Raw genomic sequence first — 20,838 nt, 5'->3', positions numbered from 1 at the left:
AGAGGCAGAATAGATTCCAGGTGCTGCTTCTTTAGGCTAAGCCCTGTGGATCTGGACAGTTGTTGGATCCAGGGTCCAAGAGGCCAGTTTTGTCTCCTGTGATTTCCATCAAAGCAGTTGAAGGGTTCCAGGAAGTCAGAACTAGTGTTGGATCTGGCTTTGGTTCCCACTGCTCCATCCGTCAGGCCCTTGAAGGTGCCTGTGTCGGAATCAAGGATCATGCTATCGATTCTGTCTGTCTTGGTTCCAAAGAGGAAGAGGTCTGTGGATAAGACAGACCCTGTTAGCAGTGCCAGATCATATGCCTCATTATCAGATCCATCTGATTCCAGCAGAGTCTCTCTAGCTTCAAAATCAGTCTGTTCCAGTCTCTGCCTCAGGATCCAAAAGGATGGATTTGTGGATTGTGTCAGATCAGTCCCATTTAAGTCTTTGGGTCTGGCCGTAGTCCCAGTTTCAGGTCCGTTTTACTGTGTTGGTGCTAGCTGATGTGTATTGTACAGCTTATGATTTTTCCTCAGATCTGAGTGAAAAAACAGAGGGTCTTTAGAACAGACAGGCATTGTCAGTTCTGAGGTTTGCATCTTCTTCAACTGACTAAAGGAGAAGAGCAGAGGAGATTGTCTGTCAGTCTTTCTCCTGACCGTTTATAACTCTTCCTTCTCAGACTTCTACAGGGTTTCCACGAAGATCTTTCTCTCCACTTGTTTCTGGCCTCCCTCTGTCTCCAGTGCATTCTGTCATGAATGCAAGGGCAGGTTTGAATCTGTTGCTGGGGAGACTGCCAGTTCTGGGCTCCATTGCGTTACTGGGGACCACCATAGGAATTTTTCAGTTGTCCTTCATGTTGATGGAGAGTAGTTGTGTGGCAATTTTCCAGAATGGGCCATATTTTGGAATTTAATGTAACCACCCTTTGCTCATTACATATTCTTAATTGTCAAAGTATCTCACAAGTGATTATAATAACTTCCTTTGTTTTCAGTTGAAATTTTCTGACCAGATCAGTCTCACACTGAAGGTTGTGCACCAGTAGAAGTAGATTGTGTGCCCATCGTTTGTACATTTGTGCATAGTGGGTCAATATAAATGTGCATGAATTCCTAATGTAATGCTTCTCCATTTGTAAGCTTTTGTATATACAGAAGAGCATCTAGTCTACCGGTGAAGGTAATTTTGAATCTGTCAAACAATGGTTGGTGAGTGCATCTGAGTCATCTTACAATTCAGGGTCACTGGATTTCTCAAAAGAGAAGCTTGCACCTTGTTTTGGGGTTGCAGCACATCAATCTGGCCCTCAGATCATTCCTCCCTCACTTTCATGGGAGGGTTGTGCAACGAGTAACGGATAATACATCTGATATGTATTATGTCAACAAATGGAGGTGCTTAATCTGCTCTCATTTGTGCAGTGACAATCAAACTATGGAACTGGTGCATTCTTCACAACGTTTATTTTGTGGCTCTGCATTTGGCAGGAGAGAATAATATAACTTCAGACCGTCTCAGCAGAAACAGTTCTAAAATTCATGAAGGCCACTGAAGGATCAATTGATTTAGGACATATTTTCCAGTTGGGATCACCCAGATGTGGACTCATTTTCCATTAGGTTCAACAAAATGTGTTGACTCTTCTGCTCCAGAGCAGGCAAGAACAGTGAATCCATATCAGATGCTTCCTTTTGCACTGGGGAATTTTCTGTATGCTTTCCACCTTTCCTTTGATCCAGAAGGTAGTGAGGAAGATATGTTGGGATGGGGCAAAGATAATTCTCATTGCCCCAGTTTGGCTGCATCAGTGGTGGTTTACTTATCTCCTTCAGTTGTCTGGTGGGGCCTTCATACATCTGTTTTTGTCTCCACATCTGCTGTCTCAGATTCTCAATTCGGATCCACAGTCTCTTCATCTAATGGCTTGGATGGACCATTGGACTTAGACTCTGTCTACTCTTGAGCAGTCAAATTTCTTAACTCTAGAAAACTGTGTAGCTACCATTTGAAATAGACCAGGTTTGGGGCTTGGATGAGGGAAAACTCTGATTCTCTTGTCTCAGCTTTTATATCTTGTATTTTAGGATATTTAATGCACTTAAAATCTGAAGGGAGTTATCTGATTTATCTTTGAACGTTCATTGGGTAGCTATCTCTGGTTACCATTTTTTAGTTGATAGTATATTGTTTTTCGTGTATAACACAGTTAAGAAATTTATGTAGGTCTTGTCTAATGTGTATTCCCCTCAGGGCCGGCATTAGGGAAAATGCCGCCCTGAGTGAACTTGTGTTTTGGTGCCCCTGGCCCCCATGGGCATGGGCTCCCCTATCCCTACATCCCCATCCTGCGCCCCCTTTGCCAGTAACCCCTGCATTGTGCCCCCTTTGCCCCTAACGTCTGTACAGTGCTGTCTTCACCCCAACCTTTGTACTTCCCTCCCACCTGCGCCCCCAGCCCTGCGCTGCCAGTGTGTCCCGCCACACCGCCCCCCTTCCCGGTACCTTCCGCCCTCTTATGTCCAGCAACACCCATGCCCAGTGGTCCCTCACCCAGAGATCTCCACCACAGATCCCTATGCCCAGTACTCTCTCACCCACAGACCCCCACCTCACTGCCCATTGCCCCTCTCACAGCCCCCCCACCACAACTGCCCAGCACACCATATTCCTGAGAGAATTCAGCACCAAAAAATGCTGTACACAATATTTTAAAATTCTACAAATTTTGTTTGTCAATAAATAAATGTGGAGGCTCCAGCATTGTTGCAGTGGTAAGCATAGGCCATTGGCTGCACAGAGGTGGGAGATGACCCTGCAGCCTTCCCTCCCAGGATAGGGTCTTGGCAGTGAGATACCTCTGTGCACATGTCAAAAGGCCACAGGGAAGCATTTTACATGATGTCTGGGATGTCATGACCCAAAATCTATTTGAATGACAAAAAAAGAAATAAGAGATACCAATGGCTGAATCCAGCCTTCATCCAGGCCCTTGGCTGCCACCGCTCTGGGCCATCACCTCCCAAATGGCCTTTAATTCTCCTTAAAATAGCATCTCTCTCTAATCCTGAAAAGTAAAGAAGTTCTTGGGACATGCAGTTTAATAAGAAAGGGAACCAGTTCATCCTTCTTAAACACATACAAGTAACAACACAAAGAGAATAAAGCAAGGAAACCTCACTGTTTCCATCCTTCCCTTCCACGTGTGTCTTCCCTCCCTCCCTTTAAGACTTCAATGCCCAGCCCATCCTCCCCACCTGCTCCCTGAAGTCTCTGCCTGGCTCTACCCTCTGAGCTCAACTCTGCTTCCCCACTTTCTTCCCACCCTCTCTGGGTATCCCCTCTCCCCTCTGTTCCCAGCCTTGCCCAGCTCCCCCTTTTCCCCCTGCCTGGCCCCGCGGGCTCCCCCTACTCACTCACATGTCACGTCACATGGAGAATTTCTGTTCTAGCCCCGGGACCGGGCCCTGCCCCTGCTTGAGACTGAGTGGCTTAAGGAGGGTTGGAGGGACTCTGCTCCGCTTCAGGTGATGGTGGGCCACGCTGCCACACCACCAGTGATAGATTGCGCCAGTCCAGACTCTTGGGGAATGGGGGGCGGGTTGAAACTGGAGCCCTCAGCCAGCCATCTGAGTAAATGGGCAGAGGAAAGGGGCCAGGAGGGCGGGATAGGGGAGAAGCCTGCCAGCCCAGCACTGGGGAGGGGCTGGAGAGGAGGAATCCACGCTGCGGCCAAGTGAAGTCCCACTGCAGCCAACGAGGGGAAGCCTGAGCCCCGTGGGCCCAGTTTGCCAAGCCCTACTTTTCTTCTTTGTGATCTCAGTTTCGTTTTGGCTACACTTATGAAGTCATGTTTTGAACCCTTAGCTGAGTGTTTGTTATATTATTTATCTCTTAAGACATCATTTATTATTGCCACAACATCAGCCAGAAGGGTGAAGTGAATTAAATACCTTGATGGCTCATCTTTTACATTCCACCATTCACATCTTTTCATAAAGATAAGGTGATTCTTAGGCCTGAGTCCCAGGATTTTTCCAAAAGTGGTGTCAATTTGCTGGTATTTTTTCCAAAGCCACATACTAATGACGATAAATCACCTTTATATACTTTTGATGCAAGAAGGGCTGTTGCATGAAAATATCTAGATTAGATTATTCATATTTTACACTAAGAATCACATGGTTTGTATGATGTCGTTCCAGAATACATGTAGATGGATTAAACAATGTATTGTTCTTTGTTACCTGGTCAGGGGCCGCTCTAGGAATTCTGCTGCCCCAAACACGGCAGGCGTGCTGCCTTCGGTGGCTTGCCTGTGGCAGGTCCGCTGGTCCTGTGGCTTCGGCGGACCTCGGGACCAGCGGACCCTCCACAGGCAAGCTCCGAGGGCAGCCTGCCTGCTGCTCTCGTGGCACCGGCAGAGCGCCCCCACCGCGGCTTGTCACCCCAAGCACGCACTTGGCGTGCTGGGGCCTGGAGCTGCCCCTGCACGTGGTAGCAGAAATTCTTGTACTTATGATCATATTTCATTAGAGCCATGGCAACTTCTCTTGCTTGCCTTAAACAAGTTACTGGTGTTGAAATTTGCAGGTCTGCAGCCTGGAGTTCCGTACACATTTAATAAGCATTATGCTCTAAATGTGGCCTGTAGGCCTGATGCTAGATTTAGTAGAGCTTTGCTTCAGTCTGTATTCAATTAGAACTCTGTTCCCTCCTCTGGGTTATTTTCAGCACTGCTTATGATACTATCCCATAAGTGGAAATATTCAGAGCCACTCGTTACTTACTTGTAACTGGAGTTCTTCAAGGTGGCTCTGTAGCAGAGCCCTCTTTTTATCTCTTGGTTGGTGATAGAAGGAACTGAGGTGGTAGAGGGTGCAGCACCCCATTTTATGGCCTTGCCTTTAGAATGTGTTCAGAAACACTGAGCAGTTCAGCAGAAGGTTCTGTAGTTGTTCAGAGAGCACTCTAGAGCAGGGGTGGGCAACCTATGGCACACGTGCCGAAAGCGACACACGAGCTGATTTTCTGTGGCACTCACACTGCCTGGGTCCTGGCCACTGGTCTGGGGGCTCTGCATTTTAATTTGATTTCAAATGAAGCTTCTTAAACATTTTAAAAATCTTATTTACTTTACATACAACAATAGTTTAGTTATATATTATAGACTTGTAGAAAGAGACCTTCTAAAAATGTTAAAATGTATGACTGGCACATGAAACCTTAAATTAGAGTGAATAAATGAAGACTCGGCACACGATTTCTGAAAGGTTGCTGACCCCTGCTCTAGAGTCTAAGGGACACTGCTTGTAAAAGGTTTTACCACTAGGTGGCGTAATACCAGTAAGTGTGAATGTGCAGAGCGATCTCAAAGAACTCTGGTTACCAGTAAGTAGCCTTCATTTTTGCTACCAAACAAATGTTAGGATTCTTTCTTTTCATTTGAATTGATATATGCCAGATGCTTTCGATCCAAAAGAGTGTATTGACCTGGTTTTGGAGAGCTGTTGGCTATTCACTAAATTGAACTGTTTTTTCCTTCACTGTATAGCATTCACAAAATAGTATTTGTATTTGTGCTTATTGATAAGTTAAATTACCATAATTTCTGTTTGTTTGCTCTTTTTTCTCACAAGTGTCCTGCAGGAACATTAGGCATACATGCATCAGTTTATGGAAACAGATTTAAATAATTCTATAGCAAAGTTAAGGTTCTCTGGAAGTATCTCTTTTAAGGTCTCAATAAGCTTCATAAGTTGCTGTAAAAACAATGTTTCGTTTACATGGTTTGCTCCTTAGGAGCCAGAAACCATACATGTCATAACTAAGTAAATAGTTAACTTGTTTTAACAATACATAGTAGGACATATTCTGTGTACTTATCTTTTGTTAGGGAGTTTCTAGCTCTTTGTCCAAATAGCTAATCTGCTGTAAAGATTGTTTGTAGAAGTAATTAAAGTATTCAAGTGCTTTTTCAGCCTTGGAGATAAGCCAAAACATAAATATGGGACAAAGATATTTATCCAACTTGTAAAGAGCTTTGAAATCTGTGGCTGAAAAGGGCTATATAAGTGATATATATTTATCAGATCATTTCATAAATGTAACAAGGAGCATTCTGTAGAACATATTAATGATTCTGTGCTATGGACAAATAATGTATTTGTGTGGTTTTTCTTTTTTATCCAGAGAGGATCATTTTAACCATGGTGAGGTAAGACTTCATCTTTTTTGATTTCATGTGTGACTCCTTAATTTGAATAAGTACTGGTACATTTTAAATATAATTTAAATGAGAATTCTCTTTGTATGATGTTTCTCAAAAGTTTAGTTTTTTTGTCTAATTCCCTACTCCTTGGTTAACGTCACCAGAATAACTTCTTTAAAATAACACATACAAAAGACATCCTGTTTGTAACGGGGAAAAGTCTTACACTTTGTTTTAATGATACAAATAGATTATCCTGGATTCCAACTTTCATTTTTTTCTTAACATGTTTGAAGACTACCTCTGTAGTCTTGTATGTTTGTAGGATTTGTGTGTGGTAATTAAGCCTATTACTTTACTTTCTGCTCTTTATCAGTTATTCCTAACATTTTATTAACATAAGTAATTGTCATTTTTTCGGTATTTGGTTGATTTTGTTGTTCTTGAATGATGGCTTTTCTTTGAGGTTTTTTTCCATTTTAAGTTCAAAAAGTCAGCCCGACTTAGTATGACATCTGCTTGATGATGGGTGGAGCCATCAAAGTTTAGGTAGACCAGCTTATATCCCATTTTAGCATTCAAATTCTTTAATCCAGGAGGCCATTTGAAAGACTAGGGTAAAATGAGGGGTCAGATCACTAGAAATTAAGCATTCACTGAGGAAATTAAGTTTGCACTGAAGAAGCCTAGGCTGAAGTACAAAATCCTTCCATATTTACTACAGTTAGAAAACTAATTAAAATCTAGGGGTTAGGATACAGAAAATAGCTTCCAATAAGCCTACACCCCGTAGATAGTTGCTTCCAATTTGGAGGAAGGAATCTCCTTCCATGCTCAAAGAAAAAAAAAAAGCTTCCTAATGAGCTGCTTGGCACCCAATTATTTATTTTCCTAATTTATTTTGAGGCATCGTGCTGTTTTGCTCTTTAGAAACATCTTAATTCATCCAAAAATATTAAAATGATTCAAATAGGTAGAGATATTGATTGGAGTGGCTGCATTTTTATCACAAGTTCTCCTCAGGTAATGTGTGTCTGAGGTTGTGTGTCAAGAGGTAAGAATCTGGCACTGATACTCTGAGTTGAACTTATTGATATTTGATTTTAAGATCAGTGCATCCGACGGAGTGGGTATTCACCCACGAAAGCTCATGCTCCAATACGTCTGTTAATCTATAAGGTGACACAGGACTCTGTGCTGCTTTTACAGATCTAGACTAACACGGCTACCCCTCTGATATTTGATTTTAAGAGTATCAGAGCACTATGTTACAAATAACTGGCCTTGTCACTGGATGCACAATTTAGTAATGGTGACAACTGTATTTGTCACACCTTTCATCTCTGGATCACTAAGTATTTTAGATACAGTAACTCCTCGCTTAAAGTCCTCCCAGTTAACATTGTTTCATTATTACTTTGCTGATCAATTAGAGAACATGCTTGTTTAAAGTTGTGCAATGCTTCCTTATAAAGTCATTTGGCAGCCGCCTGCTTTGTCCACTGTTTGCAGGAAGAACAGCCTGTTGCTAGCTGAGGGGTGGGGGGCTTGGAACCAGGGTGGACCGGCAGCCGGCCAGCAGGCTATCAATTGTCTGCAGTTCAGCTGTCCCTCCCCCCACTGCCATGTGCTGCCCTGCCCCCTGCCTTGGAGCTGCTCTCCAGAACCTCCTGCTTGCTGTGCAGGAGAGAGAGACGGGGGCTAATGTCGGGGTGTCCCCCTCTCCTCTGCTCCCCACTTACACCATCTCCATAAATGGGGAGGGGAGGGGAACCACACAACAGGGCTCAGGAGGAGGGAGCTTCCTGGGAGCAGCTGCTGTCTCAACTTGTTGATCTACTTAACAAGGTAATGTACTTAGAGTGGTGTCAGCATACTTCAAGGAGCAATGCGCTTCTCTCCCTCTCTCACACAGTCTCTCTCTCTGTCTGCCATGTTGTTTCCCCTCCCTCCATTCCTGCTGCCTTGTAGAGTGTGAGGCTACATTAACAACAATGGGTTAACCCTTGAGGGCTCAGCCAAAAGCTAGTTCATCATTTAGCAGTAAGGCATTCCCTGGGAAATATCCCAACCTCTGACTTCGCCACTTCAACCAAGCTTCACAATCATCAAAATAATCTTTTGTCTGGTGAAAAAAAATTTCCTTGGAATCTAATCCCCCTCTATTTACATTAATTCTTTTATGGGGAAATTGGATTAGCTTACCATCATTTCACTTGGTCACATTTTTTCAGGAATATAACTACAACGTTAAGCAAGGAGTTACTGTATGTTAAATAACTAAGCCTCTTCCTGCCTGTGAGGTAGGAGATGGCCATGCAGAGAACATTGCATCTATCGTTGCCTGCCTGCTTGTCTTGCAGTTTGCCCTCCTGTATATCCAGCCATTTCTCCAGCTAGCCCTTCTATGCTGCTTTTCCTCTAGGGTGACCAGATGTCCCGATTTTATAGGGACAGTCCCGATTTTGGGTGATTTTTCTTATATAGGCACCTATTACCCCCCACCACTTGTCCTGATTTTTCACATTTGCTATCTGGTCTCCCTATTTTCCTCCTTTCTTCCTTTCTCTATCCACATGTAAGCATACTTAAAAAAAAACAAAAAACCTCTCAATCCTCAGGGAGGACGAGTAAAAAAACCTACTTATCCATTGCTTAAATTTGGAAGATTTTACTTTGCAATACATTAAAAAAAATCTCTTAAATAAGTTTTTTGCATTTTTCAAAATGTATTTTGAATATCAAATGAAAATGTGTCAGAATGTTAGCTTATGCTTTTGTGTATGTGGTTGTTTTTTTTGTTTGGCAGCTGGTATACCATGCATTGCAGCTATTGGCATATACTGTACTTGGTATTTTAATTATGAGACTGAAACTGTTTCTGACACCTCACTTATGCGTTATGGCTTCCTTGGTTTGTTCAAAACAGGTAAGATGTACTTTAACCCTGCAATTCTCTCAAACCTTAATGTTACCATAACACATTGTTCTGTGAACTCTTATCCAAAATTATATAAACTGCTCTATTATTGTTCATAACTGCTGAATCTTTTAACTATAATATTTATTAGTTAAAATGAAAACACAGGTTCATTTTAAAAAATCAGCTTTCCACTTACAGTATTACAACTGAAACAAACACTTGGAATAGTGTAACTACAGCATAAGTCTGTCTTATTGTGCCTTGTACTGAGCTTAGTAATAGGACAGCATTTTGCTTTTAATTGTACATTTCATTGCTATTGCTGGTTTTGTATCACTCTAATTTTATCAAAAATTAATGTTGGTGTATAATCACCATTTTTCCCTGTTAGATTCATTGCATACATATCTATTCTCAGTGGAAGTTTAGTTTTAGATAGGCTTGAGTGTTGAAAGCATATTCTTGCTTTGAAGTTGAACTGGGATGCAAAATGAAGATAAAAGATTCTTCTAGTTTTAAATCACCTGTAGTGGAAAAGCAGACCAGATTTCTTCAGATGTGGAATATTTGTTGGGACTAGCTATTCAGACAAGTATTCTACATTTTTGAAGGGTGATCCTCACACCCAGAATACAGTTTGTCTTTAGAACCACAGCTAAATATCTGTTAAATCCACTTTTGCCTGATCGTTGTCATGTACAGAACACACAGTACAATAGTATGCAACTGCATTGTTTTTATATGTGGGACATGGCAATTTCCCGTATACACTCTCTTTTCATTTGTTTATAACTTTGTCAAATTTTAACTGTTAAGATGAAATTTTCCATGGCCAAGTGTCTATCTCAGGCTGAGTTTTTGAAAAATTTCCATCAAAACAGTTCAATGGTTTCCAAGAAAAAAATCCATGTTCAAAAATCCTGGCAAGCTGTAGCATCTCCATGCATTGAAGCAGGGTATTGAAACATGTCCATTTTGGGGCAGGGGTGGAGGGGTGGCCTTTTGCCACCTGTCACTGATGAGCTGCCACTGCACCCCATCTCCAAGCATGCACTGCCACACCTAGTCTCAGTTAAGGAGATTTATGCTTTTATAACAAAGGTAAACAAACAGAAGGCAGTCTTAAATCAATACCTGGCCCCCAGACTTCAGGGCCATCCCTCCCAAGGTCTTTGGCTGTCTAGTTCCTGGCAACTTCCTTGCCTCCTCTAACTCCTCTTGTTGCTGCAGCCATTGGGTTGCTTTCTTGGGCCCCTGGTCCCTTACTCCAGGGACCCACCACAGGAGTTAGCTTCACTCCAGTGTGGCCTCTGCCAACCATGGCTCAGCCTGTCTCAGTCCTTCCTCCTCAGCTATCTGCTAGCAGCCCTTTATAAGCCCAACTGTAGCCCAGGTTCTGTAATTAGCCGGATTACGCTCACCTGTTCCAGTACAGGGGACCTGGGCTCAGTCTATTCACGGAGACCAGCTATCCTGTGACACCATCCCTGTGAAAATCAGCCCAAATTTGACTACTACTATATTTGCCTTTGAGAAATCACAGTTCACACATAGAGATGACTTAGATTTTAGCAGTAAATCTCCAAAGATTTTATCTTCACTGAACATACGTCTCTCTCAGTTTCTTGTGCTGACCCAGAGTGCACACTTCCTCCCTCACAACTCCTGTGTGTGACTGGACTGCACATGTGCCATTTCCACAGAACAACTAGACATGCCCCAGCTCCTCACAGCTTCTGCATGTAACAGGACTGCACATACGTCAGCCCCACAGAATATACTTCAGCGCATGGCAGCAGGGTCAAAGCCAGACTTTCCCAGTAATGTCTGCTCCCAGTGCTCTGGGCTGGGCACTGGAACTAAGAATGGAGTGTCTGTGCCCCCTGTCCTGTCAATGACCCCCCTGTGGGCACTCGGGCAGTGTGGAGAAGGAAGCTGGTCTGATTCAAATGCAGAAGGGACAAAAGCCAGACTAGGGAGTGGAAAGGAATAAGAGTGTGGGACTAAGAGTGGTGGAGGAAGAGCAACTGTGACTGGGAGTTGGAAGGGAGAAACTGGGACTGTTCTGGCAAGGAGACTGGAACTAAACCTGGGAGTGGGGGTAATGGGCAGAGAAGATGGTTCTGAAAGAGTGTTGGGGTGCAGGGGGAGAACTGGGATTTGCTGGGTGAAGAAACTGGGACTTGGATGTGAACCCTGAGTAGTGGAGGCAGGGATTAGGATAGACAAAGAGAATAGGACTAGAGCAAGGAGATAGTAGGGCAGGGAAGGCCTCAAGCTTGAGGGAAACAGGGCTGTGCCTGTTAAAGCATACTCACTTCCAGAGCCTGGAATGGAACCCATGTTTCCTGAATCTCACCATTCCACTGCTGTAAGCAAATATATGTGAAACATACTGGCAAAGTGTGTGTCTCCTCCCGCTCTAGTGCTGGTGAATGTAGTGATTAACAACCTAATTATTTTGATCAGTTTCTCTCTCAGAGTAAGTGCCAGAAGTCTGTGTAGTGGATCTACATGTTCCAACCCTACTGATGAATCACATGGGTGTCAGTATATATCACATCACATTTGGAACACTTTTTTCCGTTTGTTTTTTTAGGAAACTTAGGCAATTAAACAGTAAAAAACGATTAGAACGTTATTCGGGTTTCAAAGTCAGTCACTTAGTTAGGAAGTGCCAGTATTAAGGTTGCTTATAATTTTAATTCAGCCTCATTGTGCACATGAATTATGATAGTCTTTTCTTTTTTGAGTGATTACACATGTCCATTCCACTTCAAGTGTGTGCATTCCCAGTGCAATTGTCAGAGATTTTTTTTTTCCCCTCAGCAATGCCCATCAGGACAGCACAGGTAGCTTCTGTTCCCTCGTGCTGCTGTGCAGTGGTATAAAGGACGGAGCCATCCCCAACCCCATCAGTTCCTTCTTACCATCTGTGATGGTGGTTGGAGAGTGTGGTCTTACTATCACAAGTCTTTTCTTTGGTTTAGTAGTTTATAGTGTTAGATAGTTATAGAAGTTCCCATTCCTGGGTGCTGCTACCTCTGCCGGGGCATGACTCAGTCATTGGGTTTTAAGCCCTGCCATTCCTGCAAGAAACCAGTTCTACTGAGTGACCCACACTCCAGTTGCCTGAAGTGTCTTGGGGAGACTCAGGTCCATGTTTTGGTGCCTACCTTGCAAGGATTTTGATCCAAGAAGGACAGAGAGGCCAAGCTTAAGTTTCTGCTGATGGAGGCAGCCCTACACTCATCCTTGGAGCTGTTTCACTCATAGTGGGTACCAAACATCTGCATCCATCAGAAGTGCTTCTCGTGGTCTTGCTAATTCTTGGATCCATACTCCTTCCCCAGTACTGAGAAAGAGGCACAGAAAGATGCCATTTAATCTCAACAGGGCAGTGCCAGTATCAGTGGTCCTGCCTGAGCAGATGACTCCTTTGGAGAGTGCAGTGTGTCAGCATCTAGAGATGATGCCAAGTTTGAACATGTAGTCCTTCGATCTGAGGGTGGGATCGAAGTCTACCTGAATAAAGATTGAACTGCTTGTGAGTCACCAGAAGTGGAATACACATGTGCAGTCACTCAAAGAAGAAATAGTTACTAACCTGTTCCCTAACTGTTGTTCTTCGAGATGTGTTGCATGTGTCCATTCCACCACCAGCCCTTCTGTATTGGAGTCTGTCCGCTAAGATGGACTTGGGGAGAAGTTGGAACAGCTCCACACTTTATACCATTATGCAGCAGCATGAGAGTAGCAGAGGGCAGCATGAGAGTAGCAGAGCGCCACCCCAGCAGGTACCACTGAGGGAAAAATCTCCAACAGCTGTGCATTGGGCATGCATGCAGCTGAAGTGGAATGGGCATTTACCACACTTCTCAAAGGACAACAGTTAGGGAATAGGTTAGTAACTGTTACTTATTACGTGACCACTTTTTGTGTTCTTTCCCTTCCTGCATTCCATTGCCTTGTTCAGTAAACAGGATAGACCTGCTCTGGGTGTTGTGTAGAAAAGGAGGTGGTTGTCTGTAAGACCCTTGCCTTGTTTGTTGCCAAAGTTGGAAGGTGTGTAGTAAATGAGTCAAGGGATTGCAGGAAGATAAAAGATGATCTTGTGATTAAACCAGTTTCATGGAGCCCTGGAGAACTGGCTTCTTTTCTTGCCTCTGCCACAGAGTTCCCATGTGATACTGGACAAGTCACGTAAATTATATTTTTCATAGCTGGTCACTAATTGTGTCTTCCTTATTTTCTGGGTGCCTGTCTTGATATCCTGGGATCTGAGTTGATTAAGTGCTGCACACTTTCAACTGGAACTGAAGTCAGTGGGAGCTGTGATATATACATAGAAAGTGCTATATAATGTTAAGTACCCTGAAAAATTAGGTCCTAGGCTCAAATTGGGCACCCAAAATGAGTGCAAAGTTTTGATCTTAATCTTTCTGTGTCTCTGTTCTCCATCTGTAAAGTGCACTGGCAACGTAATGTTTTTAAGGTGTGGGTTTTTTTGTTTGTGAGTAATAGTATTTTAACAAAACTTCCATTAAGAGTTTCAAAATACACGTTCTAAAACTATATCTTCAGGGGTCCATAAATTAGCCATAAAAATGTCAGTGTATTGTAATTTGACATAAAAGTTGCCCTTTGAACCAGGAAAGCAATAAAATAAATGTTTCGTCTTTTTTCTCTCTCTCTTCCTACTTCTAATGTGCCCATCATTGTGATATGTAGGTGGTGGTTAAAACATTGATTCATAGTCAATTCTATACAAAATAGGCCTAAATTCTTCTTCATTCTTCCCTTATTTTAGGTGTTGATTTCTGTTACCCAGGAGAATGTTGTTGGGCTCTTCTGTTGCTTTGTTATTGCTGATTGGAAAGCCTGTGTAAGCAGATGGATCTTTGTATCTTGCTCAAATCTTGACAAGACTAGAACTCTACTATTAGAGCATAGGAAATGTGTGCCACAGTTTAGGATCTTCTGCTACACCTTAACTCGGAGTTAAGGGGCTTGTCTGCTGTGAACCTCTCGTCATTCATAACTGCTCTGATAGGGCATGAAGACAGAAATGATTTCAGAGAGAGAAAAAACAGTACTTTAAAATGAATCAAGAGTTGAATGAGGAGCTATTTAGGGTGTAAAGTACTGGTGATATGTAGACTCTTTAGCCTTTTGATTTAGTAGGTGAGCTAGCTGAAGTTTTCATATAATTGCCTTCAGTATTAGAGCGAGGGAATGGCAGTAATTCAGTCTGGATCATTGTGAGTTATGTTACTTTACCAGAACAAAGATCTCCTTGTCAGTTGAAATGAAAGATAGTGTTTCTGATGCCATTTGGATATTCAGGAGCAATGAGTCCAGCAGGAACACCTCCATGCCTTCACTTTTTGAACATTGGGGGGATGAGTTTAATAGTATCTTATTAATATCAACAGCTTTCTGTGATTTAGTTTATGCCAGTGGCTTTCATCCATTTCCAACTTCCTTTGAACACTGAGACAGCTGGGAGCTAGCATTGTGTGCACTAGATAAGATGTGCCTGTAGAGATGTGTCATCAGTTTACTGATGTAGTCAATTACTCTTTCCTTCACTGGTAATAGTAGAATGAACCCTGCAATGCTCCATAGGTAGTGAGAACCGTCAAGAAGCTGCCCATCATGACCATTTGGGATCTGTTGGAGAAAAATGAATGAAGCCAGCAATTCAACCCTGTCAGCTTTTTAAGTTTTTCTTTTCTTTTCTTCCTTTTTTTTTAAATCTCATGGTTGGAGAAAAGACCAAGTGGTTATTTATTCATAAGAGTACAAAAACATTTCTGTAGAATCATCTTTCCCCGCTTTCCCAAAAACTTAAAAATGGAGACAAAATTCATGACACGAGATTTTTTCTAATTTTTTTAACTCTGCAAGTGCCTAATATATTACATTCTGCTCTTTTCTTTCCTTGTGTACAGTTCAGACATTTGATAAAATTATGAACAACCTCTTAAAAAAAAAAAGTAGCATAAGAAGAAAGAGTTCAAATACATAAAGGTGACCAAGAGAAATTGCAGTTGGGCTGGAAAATAGCTATTAAAGCCATAAAAATAGGATACATATTGTTTTTTTGGAATGTAGTAATTCATTTTACACGTAAACAGTGTCCAGTCAGTTAGGACTTCCTTTTTCTTAAGTCCACACTCCATAGGCAGAGTGCTATTTTTCTTTGGCAGATTCACAAGAATAGTTGTTTGGTCTTACTGTTCCATACCTTTTAAGAAATTATTAACAGATCTGTTTAAATTAGGGCTGTCAAGCAATTAAAAAATTAATCACAATCACGCAAATAAAAAAATGAATCACGTTAAACAATAATGAAATACCATTTATTTAAATATGTTTGGATGTTTTCTACATTTTCAAATATATTGATTTCAATTACAACACAGAATACAGAGAGTATAGTTCACTTTATATTTTTATTACAAATATTTGTACTGTAAAAACAAATATTTTTCAATTCACCTCATACAAGCACTGTAGTGCAATCTCTTTATCATGAAAGTTGAACTTACAAATGTAGAATTATGTACAAAAAAAAACTGCACTGAAGAATAAAACAATGTAAAACTTTAGAGCCTACAAGTCCACTCAGTCCTATTTCAGCCAATTGCTAAGACAAACAAACTTATTTACAATTTGCAGGAGATAATGCTGCCCTCTTTTGGTTATGATGTCACCTGAAAGCGAGAACAGGCATTTGCATGGCACTGTTGTAGCCAGCGACGCAAGATATTTCCATGCCAGATGCACTAAAGATTCATATGTCCCTTCATCTTCAACCACCATTCCATATGACATGCATACATGCTGATGATGCATTCTGCTCAATAACCATCCAGAGTAGTCCATACCAACTCATGTTCATTTTCATCATCTGAGTCAGATGCCACCAGCAGAAGGTTGATTTTCTTTTTTGGCGGTTCAGGTTCTGCATCAGGTTCTGAGTGTTGCTCGTTTAACACTTCTGAAAGCATGCTCCACACCTTGTCCCTCTCAGATTTTGGAAGGCACTTCTGATTCTTAAACATTGGGTTGAGTGCTGTTGCTATTTTTAGAAATCTCATATTGGCATCTTCTTTGCGTTTTGTCAAATCTGCGGTGAAAGTGTTCTTAAAACAAACATGCTGGGTCATCATCCGAGACTGCTGTTACGTGAAATATATGCCAGAATGCCGAAGATGTATAGTTCTCCCCCAAGGAGTTAAGTCACAAATTTAATTAATGCATTATTTTTTAACGAGCATCATCAGCATGAAAGCATATCCTCTGGAATGGTGGCCGAAGCTTGAAAGGGCATACAAATGTTTATCATATCTGGCATGTAAATACCTTGCAACACTGGCTACAACAGTGCCATGTGAATGCCTGTTCTCACTTTCAGGTGACATTGTAAATAAGAAGCAGGCAGCAGCATCTCCTGTAAATGTAAATAAACTTGTCTGTGCTAGTGATTGACTGAACAAAAGTAGGACTGAGTGGACTTGTAGGCTCTAAAGTTTTACATTGTTTTGATTTTGAGAGCAGTTATGTAACAAAAAAAAAATCTACATTTGTACGTGCACTTCCATGATAGAGATTGCACTACAGTACTTGTATGAGTTGAATTGAAAAATACTATTTATTTTGTTTATCATTTTTACAGTGCAAATATTTGTAATAATAATAGTAATATAAAATGAGCACAGTTCACTTTGTATTCTGTGTTTATAATAGAAATCAATATATTTGAAAATGTAGAAAAATATCTGAAAATATTTAATAAATTTCAATTGGTATTCTATTGTTTAACTGCGATTAATTGCGATTAATTTTTTAAATCATGATTTTTTTTGAGTTAATCGCATGAGTTAACTGTGATTGACAGTCCTAGTTTAAATCAGTCTTTTTCCTTCAGCAGTTAGCTAAATGTTTGTGCTCTGCAAATTTAATTAAACTATAGCAAAACAGATATTTTTGACAAACTTGTCATGGCTTTCAATTTTCTATATTTTCCAATTCACTCCTAAGCCTTGCTCTCACACAGTATGCTCATGTCTTTCTTATTTAAATTAGATGTGAACAGAGCACACCAAAGTTGAAAGCTTAGGTACTGCTGTTTGTAACTAGTAACTAATATTGCAGTATGTTACAATTTAATTACCAAGCAAGTATTCCTGAATTTTAAACATGGATATAGGTTTGGTTTCAATGAACGTTATCTATAAATACAAAGTGACCTCTGTTGCATAGAATATGTATTGTCACAGGATATGAAACTTGGTAATTGAGTCTTACTTTTCAGTGCTTAACTGAAATATGTTTATATTGCTTATAGCATCCAAACTAGAAATGTGCAGAGAATTCTAAGAATGTGTCATTAGGTGTAATATCTTTCAAGTAAACAAAAACACTAGATGCATAATCTTGCATATGCTATGTAGCTTTATGTCCTGGCCTTTCTTTTTTAATCAGTGGAAGTTGAGATTCTTAAACTAATAAATTAACTGTTTCGTAATGTAATATATTTTGCTTTAACTATACATTGCTCATCTGCATTATCCAGTTTTGAGCATAAGAACTATGATCCTGATCTGACCCCATCAGATTGCGTATATTGCTTCTCTGGTTGTTTTCAGATTGACTAATTGAATAATTTAGTAGCTCTTTGCATATTAATTTGAGGTCCAAATACTACTCTCTCTAATGTTCTGGGTAAATGAGCATTTGAAATAATCAAAATTTTATCCATCAATTTAATTTTTAACCAGCGTTACAACATGTGGGGGGAAAAGCATTATGACAAACCTTCCATTTTTATAGTTACTCAGCAAATGTTAACATTTTATGCATACTAAGTATAAAACCTTTCATTAATTAAAAGGTCCAGGGTACGTACTTATTCCATTTATTGTATTTACACATTCAGGATAGGGTACTGGGGCTCAGTACTTAAGTCTGACACACAGAGACTAGCTTCTTCCTAGAGCATTTTTCTCATGCATCAAGAGAAGGAAAAATCTTTGATAATTTAACCCTTAGAACATTACCTAATTTGAAGGTGGGTGGCACCTGAAAAATGTGGGCCAGAGTATCTGTTCCTGGCCTAGCTTCTTTGCCCTGTTCCTGTGGCACAAGACGGGCTGCACATCTAATACATGTAGGGGACAATGATGGCATTAAATCTGGTGTTAGCCATAATCTTTTCTGTCAACATGCCTTACACTGACTGGAATGGCCCTAGGAGCTCTTGCATCCAGCATAGATTAGAGCAGACATGAGGTTGCCCTAGTTTACACAAAGGGAATGAGAAGACCTCGCACTACCTCCAGGACCAAGGAAGTGTAAAAGTGGCTTTCAGCCTGCCCCACTGGGTTCTCAGCCAAGAATAGCTCAGACAGACTCAAGAATTGGGCTGTATATGTATAAAAAGTACCAGAAGGAATAATTACTTTTTGGGCTGACCAGGATTAGAGGGGAGTCAGGACTAACCGATTGTCCAGACTTGTCTAGAATAAGGTTCTGGGAGGATTTGATATCTGTGGGATGGATGTCAGGATTAAGCAGTTATGAGAGTGGTAAGGGTGAAAATATGTTCCTAAATCTTTGTAAGATAAGTCAGAACAGCAAGGGATCTGGACCATCTGATCTAGTCCCCAAGACAAGCCAGTAGGAAGGAGATTGTCAGTGAAGATAAAACCTCAAATGTGGGGTTTTTTTTACAGTGAGATAACTAATGCATGATAGTTATCTTGCTGTAAACTCCTAAGCAGAAACAAGGCAGTTGTTTTTGCTGTGAAATAGCTAGGTGAGGTCAGCACTATAATCCCATCCGCTGTTGACCTCATCTAGGTTGCCTCATGGTAAAACTACAATCTCTGTCACCACTAAGAGTTTTACAGCATGATAGCTAACACACATGAGTTATCCTTGCAGTAAAAACACCTTTTTTTTGTCTGAGAATACACAGCCTGAGACTGGGCAACTGTGGAGTGGGATTAGTTCTGCAGCTGGTTGTTTTTCTTTCAGGCCATCACATGGATGATTATACCCTTCATTATCAAACTGAGCACAGTCTGCTCTGCAGCATCTTGTGGGGTGGAACACATTGATGTTAAAGCTTATGTTGTTTGTGTGTGTTTGCTCTCTAAATTAGGAGGAATTACTCCATCCTAAGTGGAACTTTAAAAGTTAGCAGAAAACATTCTGATGGACTTGAAAATTAAGAAAATGTTCCTTGCAAACATTTAAAGATTTATTTGGCAGAGCATATTTATGAATCATGTACCACATGAGAATCATCCTAATCTAGTCACAACCTCATATAAAAGGAGATGCTTTTGTTGCATTTTATGCATGTTCAATCACTTTGGGTTGTGTATATGTACAAAATACTGTTAATTTTATCAAGTTTTTATAGAACCATTATGGGACTGTGGTTTTTCTTCACATGAAAAGTAGCAAACTGACTGAAGAGTTTAATGTTCTAACGCATTCTCACTCAAAATGAGATTGCCATGTAGTTGTTGGTATGTCTGCCAAAGAGCTGCCAAGTGCTGAAACAGATCAGCAGTCAAATTAATGGGTCAACACCATATTATATTTATATAAAATGACATTTTAATTTTTGAGACTGGTAGGATTATAAATGTCCATAAAATGGTTTTGTGGTATTCTGACTTCTACAAATTGGGCTACTTACTTTTGTTCTCTGTTGTAAACATGGGCCCCTCGGGGCAGTTACTTCCCTAAGAAAGTGACATAAGTTATGACCAACTAAATGTGGTGTTAAAGTTTTTTTTCATCCTTCCAAATAGAAGTTTTTAATATTAAAACAATCATCCCAAACCCATAGAAGAAGCTCCTTATGCTACATTCATTCATCAGACTGCAGGTTACTCCTTTTGGGTTATGTAAACTAGTGGTCTGATTAATGCCCAGATTTGTAGAGAAGCACTCAGGAGGAGAGAAGAAACAAGAAGCGTTGACGGCCCTCCTACTCCTGTGCTGCAACCACGCTGGGGCTAGATACGCTCTGTACAATGAATGCTCCAGACTAGTGTCTAGCTCTTCTGGGAGAAACAGTGGAGTATATGTTGTACCCTGCAGGAAGATGGTACTTTGGCCATGTTCCCTCTCAGCTGCCAGAGGCACTGTATTATATAAATATTAAAATACTGTTATCTCATATAGCACATGTTTAATTGATATTGCTGGCTTATTGGGAGGTCTTAATTGGAAATTAAATAATTTAGCCTAACAGTGATTGGTAATTCCTGCTGCTTTAATAGTACAGTAGTTACATAAATTCTGATTAATGGGAATGCATTTAGCTAGTGCCAAGCAGTTAAACAGTGTAACCAGGTGTCATAAGCATAAAGTGTAAACCCTTGCTTTTTTTATTCACGAATTGCCAATAAAAATTAAGGGATATGTTTTTTGTGGGTACTTGGGGGGGTTAAGTCAAGTGTGGCTGGGATAGGTTTTCCTTGCTCAAGCCAAACAATAGAGCAGTTGAAACAGAATTACAATTTCTCTCCACGGTACTCATTTTACTGAGGTGCGCACTTCAAAGTCTGCTTCAAACCACTTGCACTGTTGTTCAAACAAAGTCTATCTCTTTCAGTGTAGAAGAGGGAAAGAGTAGATGTGATGTGACAGTAAAGTTCTACCGGTAACTTTTGCCTTTCTGATTTGC

General features: G+C 40.9%; 1 protein-coding gene across 3 annotated transcripts in view; it reads left to right on the top strand.

Moving 5' to 3' along the window:
* The window catches only part of DPY19L1 (dpy-19 like C-mannosyltransferase 1), a 113,899-nt gene that overhangs the window by 72,555 nt on the left and 20,506 nt on the right, over positions 1–20,838 (top strand). For 2 of the 3 annotated variants that reach the window (XM_050937971.1, XM_050937970.1), the window contains 2 exons: positions 6,181–6,205; positions 9,009–9,128. In XM_050937971.1, the coding sequence (XP_050793928.1) occupies positions 6,181–6,205; positions 9,009–9,128 (145 nt within the window). The remainder of the gene's footprint in view (positions 1–6,180; positions 6,206–9,008; positions 9,129–20,838) is intronic. The other variant, XM_050937972.1, reaches the window with a different exon arrangement.

This window comes from Gopherus flavomarginatus, chromosome 2 (assembly GCF_025201925.1).
Source record: "Gopherus flavomarginatus isolate rGopFla2 chromosome 2, rGopFla2.mat.asm, whole genome shotgun sequence".
Taxonomy (NCBI): Eukaryota; Metazoa; Chordata; order Testudines; family Testudinidae; genus Gopherus; species Gopherus flavomarginatus.
This window is presented reverse-complemented; position numbering and strand designations above follow the sequence as displayed.